General features: G+C 66.6%; 1 protein-coding gene across 1 annotated transcript; it reads right to left on the minus strand.

Annotated features, from left to right (window-relative positions):
• Positions 1-295: 295 nt before the first annotated feature.
• HIC1 (HIC ZBTB transcriptional repressor 1) lies at positions 296-5,205 on the minus strand. The gene is made up of 2 exons (XM_012740657.3): positions 4,105-5,205; positions 296-2,646 (listed from the first exon to the last, which is right to left on the minus strand). The coding sequence occupies exon 2, from the start codon at positions 2,624-2,626 to the stop codon at positions 485-487; it is 2,142 nt and encodes a 713-aa protein (XP_012596111.1). The 5' UTR covers positions 2,627-2,646; positions 4,105-5,205; the 3' UTR covers positions 296-484.
• Between the last annotated feature and the right edge of the window lie 2,346 nt (positions 5,206-7,551).

Here is a 7,551-nt window from a genome sequence, read left to right on the forward strand (position 1 = left end):
CCCTCCGGCCGGCTCAGTCCCCTCCCCACTCCCCAACTCGGCCCGACGCTCCGACCCCAGCGGGAGATTCACAGTGAGAATGGGTGTGGTCGCGAGGGCCGGAGGTAGGGCTGAGAGCGCCCGAACTGTGACACCCCTCCCCCCAAGAGCAGCACGGCGCTGGGGGAGGGGGCCAATGAACCACAGGAAGAGGCGGAGAGAGGCCGGGGGTCTCCTTTGGTCAATGCTGATATCAAAAATATAAATCTCCCTTCCCCCACCCCACCCCGTCCCGGGGTTTTCTCCCCCGCCCCCGCCCCCGGCTAAGGCACAAAGCAGTGAGGCCAGGTGAGGCCGCAGAGAGGTGGGGGCAGCCACTGAGGCGATGCTGTGGCTGCTACTACAGTTGTCCCGGGCGCGGTGTGCCTGCTCCCTGCCGCTGCTGCTCCCTAGGGGTACAGACCCGGTCGCGCGGCAGCGACAAGGCAGGCTAGCGAGGGGCGCTCTAGGTGGGAGAGAAACGGTCGATGGTCCGGCCGTCGGGTCCGGCGGCCAGGTGAGCGCCCTGGCTCAGCACCTCGGCGGCTTTGTCGGGGCTGAGGCCCAGCTCCGCGGTGAACTTGGCCAGCGGGTAGAGGCTCTCGAGCGCCACCTTGGGGTCGTGCAGGAAGTGCGTGGTCTGCGCCAGCAGCTCAGCCGCAGCCGCCTTGTCCTCCTGCTTCAGGCTCAGCTGTTCAGCCGTGAGGCGGGCTACAGCAAAGACGCCCTCGGGGAAGTCGAGCTTGCCCTTGCAATCCGGGCCGGGGACGCCGGGTAGCCCTCCTAGGCCTGCCAGCGCCCCGGCTGCGCCCGCCGCGCCACCGACGGCGTGCATCTTCATGTGGCTGATGAGGTTGCGTTGCTGTGCGAACTTGCCGCCGCACACCTGACACTCGTAGGGCTTCTCCCCAGAGTGGATGCGCATGTGCTCCGTGAGGCGGTACTGGCGCGTGAAGCGCATGCCGCACGCGTCGCACGCGAAGGGCTTGAGGCCCAGGTGGCTGCGCATGTGGCGCGTCATTGTCCCACGCTGCGTGAACTTCTTCCCGCAGATGGTGCATGGATAGGGCCGGGTTAGCCAGTGCGTCTTCTCGTGCTGCCGCAGGGTGGCCGGGTCCTTGTAGCTCTTGTCGCACGATGCGCAGCGGTAGGGCCTCAGCAGCTCTCCCAGGCCACCAGGAGCCCCAGCGACTTTGTCCCCACCACCGCCAAAAGGGGGCCCTAGGCCAGGGCCACCGGCAGCCACTTCAGCCACCTCAGCCCTGCCATACAGCGCTTCCTCCTCCTCCACATGAGCCTCCACGTGCGCATTCAGCTGCTCCGAGCTGGGGAAGCCCTTGCCGCACGGGATGCACACGTACAGGTTGTCACCGAAGCTCTCGGGCTCGCCATATGCCAGGTGTGGGCATGGGTAGCCCTCGAGGTGGCCGCCAGGCGGGCTGGGGTCCTCACTGCTGCCAGTCTCCTCGCTGCTGCTCTTGTAGTCGTCGCCGTCACCGCCCGTGCCCGGCCCGTCCAGGCTGCCCGGATAGCGTGGCGGTGGTGCTAGGCCAAGCGGGGGGCCCCCGGGCGAGGCGGCCCCGTCCCCGCCACGCTCCTCGCAGCGCTCGCCTTGGGAGCCGCGCTCCCGGCCCAGCTCGTCGTAGCTACCCAGACCCGCCTCGTGCTTCATCCAGCGGTAGAGGAGGCTGGACCCGTCGGGGCGGCCGGGGGGCTCGGGTCCCGGGCTGCCAACGCCGCCACGGAATGGGTCCGGAGGCGGTGCGGCCTCCTCAGGCTTCTGGAAGGGCAGCGGAGGCAGCGGCGGCAGGGCGAGTGGCGGCTCCTTGTAGGCGGTGGGGCCGGCGCTGGGAGGGCTGTCTGGGCGCGGGGGCAGCTCGCGCTCACCCAGCGGCCGCTCGGGAGCCACAGAGCCGGGTGGGCTCTTCTTGGACAGGTCCAGGCCACAGAGAGGGGAGCAGCGGCGCTCCGGGGCACAGAGTGCGGCGGCCGGGCCAGGGCCCGAGGCGTACAGCTCCGCGCAGTGCGTGTTGACCGCGGTCTCGGGGCCTGACGGCCGCTCCGCGGCAGGCGGCGGCGGAGGCCCAGCCGGGGAGGAGTAGCAGGCCTGGATAACGGGCGTGGAGGCCCTCAGGCCCCGGCCCGGTCGCCCGTAGGGAGCATAGCCGCCGCCGCCGCCGCCGCCGCCCCGCAGGTGGCAGTACTTGCCGTGGCGCTTGAGGCGCTTCTTGCACAGTGCCACGAGGTCAGGGATCTGCAGGTAGCTGGCGGCGGCCAGCACGGCGCCCAGGCTCGGCTCGGCCCCCGGGGCCACGGCCGCGGCCGCTGCTGCCTCTGCGCCGTCAGTCAGGCGGCCGGTGTAGATAAAGTCCAGCACCAGGCGGAACACGGCCGGGCTCACCATGTCATGGTCCAGGTTGAGCAGGTTGTCATGCACCACCAGGGACTTGAGGTAGGCGCTGCTGGCCGCCAGCACGTTCTTGTGCGCGCGGAAGAGGGCGTTCTGCACTACGATGATCACGTCGCATAAGAAGCCCTTGGTGCGCTGGTTGTTGAGCTGCAGCAGCAGCTGCCTCGAGTGGCCGGGCGCCTCCATCGTGTCCAGCATCGTCTGCCCAGCACACTCTCCTGCGGAGACACACACCCGCCGGGTAAGAGCCGTGCAGCGGCCTGGCCGCCTGTACCCAGCCCTGCGCTTCTCCCCTCCACTTCCCCTTCCCCTCAGCTGAGCAGGGGCATGGAGCACTGCGGCCTGGGCACTGGCTGAGGATCGGCAGCCTCCGAGAGTGGGCGCCTAGGCCGACCGGCCCGAACCTGAAGAAGGAGCAGGAGGAGAGCGGCCGCCGTTGGAGAGGAGGCCAGGCTGGCCTGAGCTCCTAGGCCCCGTCGCCCACTGGGCACGCGGGCTGGGTGCTGGGGGCTTCCGAGGAGTAAACTGTTCAGGCGAAGTGACCCTTTCAGAGACAGTTACCCGATTTAAGTAAAATGTCCGCTTCAGGAAAAGTCATTCAGGGCGGAGAAGTTTGCTCAAGTAGGGAGTAAGGGAGCCGAGTAAGAAGTGCCTCCCGCCTCGGGAGAAGTTGCCCCAGCTGGGGGAAGTGATACGGAGGAGGGGAACCTGGTGCCCGCCGTGGCACCTCCCTGGCCCGGGGCTGTCAAGCCCTCGTTGGGGCCGGGGCGGCCGCCGCCGCGCGGGGAGTGGAGGCAGCGGCTGCCGTGGCGGGCAGAGCGCAAAGGCCGGGCCCCCGGCGCGGGGAGGGCGTTATATCGGGGCAGGAGGCTGAGGCAGGAAGCAGGTGGGGGGGAGGGGGGAGCCACGCAGCTCCCAGGGGAGGGAGGGGGCAGCGCCCCGGGCGGGCACAGCGCGCTGCCGGCTGCGGCCCTGACCAGGGCCTGCGCCCCACCCGAGTCCCGGCCCGGCCAGGGCCTCGGCCTCGGCTCTACATCCGCGGACCCGGCGCCTCCCTCCCCTGCTCCCCTCGGCCCCTTCTCCCCTGGAACTAAGCCGCCCCAAACTTGGGGAAAAGTTTTCCAACTTCAGACAGGGCGGGAGGAGCGCGCCAGCCCCGGTCCCTCGGCTCCCAGCGTTTCCTCACAGCCCCCAATTCCGGCGGCCCGGCCCAGCCCTGGGCTCCCCTGCCCGCCTGCTCGCCCGCCCGACCCCGTTCCCCGCCTGGCCCGCAGGGCCTCGCGGCCCGTTACCTGAGGCCAAAGCCGGGCCGGGCTTCCCTCCCCGCGGCGGTGGCAGCTCCTAGCCGGCTCCCCACCCGCCCCGCTGCCAGGCTCCTAGCTGTGCCAGGGCAGCGCCCCTGCCAGCCCCGCCCGCCAGCTCCCCTTCCTTTCCCCTTGCCTCTCCAGCCCATGTGCGGGCAGAGCCGCCCCGGGCCGCTGACCCCGCTGTGAACCCGGCGCCGAGCAGCGGCCCGGAGGTCCCGAGTCCAATAGGGACGACATCGGGAGCCCTGGACGCCAGCCGCCAGCCGCGATGGGGCGCCCGTGCCAGAAGATGCGCCCGCGGCAGCAACGCACGAGGACCGGGCTGTCCTGGGTCCCCTGTCCCTCCCGGTCCCCAGCTCGAGGACCCACCTGGGGGGCATGTCGGAAGCCCCGGGCCCGGCCGCCAGCGGATCCAGGGGGGACGTGGCTGCGCTGCGCTGCCCTCCGCCCGCCGGGCCCCCGGTCGGTCTGTCCTGCTGGTCCGTCCTCCCCGCGTCCTGGTCGCGTCTCAGCCCCGCCGCGCTTTCCGCACACTCTTATCTGGAGCGGCCCGGGCCATCCGCGCTGCTGCGACTATGGCGCCACCTCTCGGGCACGCGGGGCTCTGCGCGGCACCGCGGCGACTTTTCCTCCTGCGCACCTGGGCTGGATGGAGGCTCGCAGATGCTGAGCTGGGGAGGGGGACCCATACGCAGGTTCACCCTCCCAGATGTGCCCGCTTGGGGACCCAGGCCCTGGACCTGCAAGCCCCATAAACACTGGGGTTTTGAGCCGAGCGCTCTATGTACACATTTCTATGTACGTAGTCCCAATTCGGACAAGTCCTGACCGCAAGGAGGGGATTCTAGTAACAGCAGGTGGTGGGAGGGAGGTTACCAAAATCCTGAGACGACGATAGACAAGATCTCGAGGGGCTCTTCATAGACATTCTTGTAAGAGGACTGTCCACTTGGACGCCCCCCAACACACCCACCGTCACTCTGGCGCATGGATTAGGTATGCACAGCATAAACTCGTTTGTACCCAGACCCTCTCCAAGCACTGACACTCGCAGGCGCGCATGTTTACACAGACACACACCCGCCCCCTCCCAGGGCCCTCCGTGAACCTGGGCAGAGCTGTCACTCAAACAGCCCACCCTGAACTTGCGAGTCTCTGGAGGGAACGCAGGAAAAGTCATGCAGGGCGATTGGAAATGGCTGGACAGCGCCTCTTGGGGGTCCACAGAAGTAACCTCAGGCCCCAGATTCCCGTGTAAGCCGTTATGAACGACTCCTAGTGAATGACTTTTTCTCCAACCCACCCACCCAAAAGAAACATGACAGTTACAGTAGGGCTGGCGGCTCAAGACCCCCCACAAGGTCCTGCACTCCACATGAAGGCCAGGTTTGTGCGGGTGACGCGTCTTCTGGGAGGAAGGGGACCCTGCGCTGGCGCGCTGGTGCTCGCACAACTACTCCGGAAGTGGCCTCGTGCGGCCCCGCCACGGCACCAGGCCTGTTGCGAGCGCCGCGTCTCCACGGCCCACGCTCCGCCTCCTCCCCGCACCGCCTGACCCCCGCCCACACGCGGTGGCGGTGCGGGGGGGGGGGGCTCCCTAAGAACGCCCGCAGCTTCTGATTGGCTGCGCCTCCCTCAGTGGTGGAGCGCAAGGGGCTGGGGCGCAGCGTTACCATGGTAACCGATGAGATTCGCCCAGATCACGTCTCTCCGAGGCCTTGGAAAGCTTAGCAACAGCTCGGGGCCTCGGGGCGGGCGGGGGCCGCGCTCGCCGCCCCCCGCAATGTCCTCCGGCCTCCACGCCCCCGCCAGAGGTAGTGGCTGAGTCACTCCGCGAGGGGCAGCGGGCGCGGCCACGGGAGGTCCCCGACAGACACCAAGGTCTCGGGCGCCCCCCAGAGGCTCCCTTTCCTCCGCAGGCTGCTTCAAGGCTCCGGTGCCTTCCTTGGCGAGGCTCCTGGTCCGAACCGGTCCTTCTGACTCCGGCCGCTTCCTGAGTCCACCCCTCTCCCTGTTTCCCACCTGTGTTCTGGATCCATCTTATTCACGTCTTCCCCTCCGCCTCCCCACGGCGTCCTCACTAGAAAAGTAGTGAGGTTCCCAAAGGTAAAAACAATGGGCTCCGGAACTGCTGGCCTCTAGGGCAGGTGGACCCTGAGATCTCTGCCAAGAGACGTTCTGTGGGCTGACGTGGAAGAGTTATGGAGTGTTGGGGGCAGGTGGAAAGGCCCCTCCCTCAGAAGAGATGCTCGGCAGGGCTTCGACGAATGAATAGGAGTTCTCCCACAGGGCAGGAATGTATACCTGGAGAAACTCGGACAAAGGCTATTGTTAAGAAAAGAGGAATTCTAGGAGGCCAAATTCCAAAGGGCAGGGCCTCTCTGACCCCATCCCTGCTTTAGTCTTTTCTCCTTTTGATAAGGCCAGATCGCAGCCTCACAAGGAGCCCCTCAGCCCATGTGTCTTTGGTGCAACGGAGTCTGGTGGTACACTGCTGACCCACCCCACGGTCTGCCGTGCCCACGTCTGTCTTTGTGTTTATTCTTCAGCACTTCTTCCCGGTTCACTCTTCCCAAGTTAACTCACTTCCCCCAATCCCTGCCTTCAAACCGTCATTGCATCTGTATGGCGAGGGTCTCACAGATCTGCCACCAGCCCAGCGTCAACTTCAGGGCCTCCATGCCCTCCTGTGGACATCACCCTTCGACCTTTCCTTCCTTCCCCAGCACCACCAGCCATGCCTCGGGCTGTCTCTCCCCACCCTGGGCCAGCTCCTGTCTCTGACCACACTCCTTCTCCTCCATTTAATGCCTTTCTCCAATGGATGGAGGTAGGCTGGGCCAGGACCATTCATTTCCGTGTGTCCTCCGGGAGAGCTCTGTCCCATAGGCTTCATGGGCTCTTCCTGCCAATTCTGACCTCCAGGAAATAGTCCCCATCACCCCCTGGAGGCCCCTCTCCAAACTACTAGACCCTTGGACTCCACTCTTTGTCACCCTCATATGAGCTCTGCCAACATCCACCATGCCACAGATGGCTTCCAAGGCGGCCCCTGGAGCTAGGCACTGCTAACCTATCTTCCCCTCCACTTGCTGAGGCTGCGCTTCCTCTAACCCCCTACTCCTGGCACCTTACCCTCAACTCCCTCATAGAGGACCCCATTGCTCATTTCTGAGGAGCCCAGGCCAGGCTCCTGAACTTCTCCGCCTTCCCTCCAGTCTCCAGCTCCTGACTGGCACTGATCGCTGCTGGGCCTTCCCTCCCCGGCTCAGTCTCCTCCACTAAAACCTCCCAACACTCTTGGGCTATCCTACTCCTTTCCTCTCCCTCGACGCCACAGCCCTAGTAGCGCCCTAGGCCCCTCAGCAGGTCCAGCTTCCTCTCCTGCCCCCCCAGGACGGGAAGGTGACAACGCCACAGGGGCCATAGGGGGTGTGACGCCGCCGAGGGGCATCCTATGACGTCACGGAACCGTTCGGTCCAGGAACCAGGAGTGGGCGTGGGGGCTACCAGGTGAGGACCCCCAGGAGTCCCAGAGCTCCGGAAGGGGAGAGTGAATAAACAGGTAAGGGACTCGCCGCACCCTCCCTCCCTGCACTGTCTTCCCCCAGTCCCCAGCCCGCAGTTCCGGAAAGTTAACCCCTTGTGGCCCCGACAGGGAGCTCGGGTTCCCCCCCCCCTTCCTGCTTCCGCGCACCCTCTTCCCCCTCCCAGCTCCCGGTAGCCTTGGTCTCCACCCCACCCCCCTGGCCTCGCCACTATAAATAGCCCCTTTTCCCATTTCCTAAATTCCCTGCTGACGTCGGCAGCGCGTCA

The sequence above is a fragment of the Microcebus murinus genome, chromosome 18 (assembly GCF_040939455.1).
Source record: "Microcebus murinus isolate Inina chromosome 18, M.murinus_Inina_mat1.0, whole genome shotgun sequence".
Taxonomy (NCBI): domain Eukaryota; kingdom Metazoa; phylum Chordata; class Mammalia; order Primates; family Cheirogaleidae; genus Microcebus; species Microcebus murinus.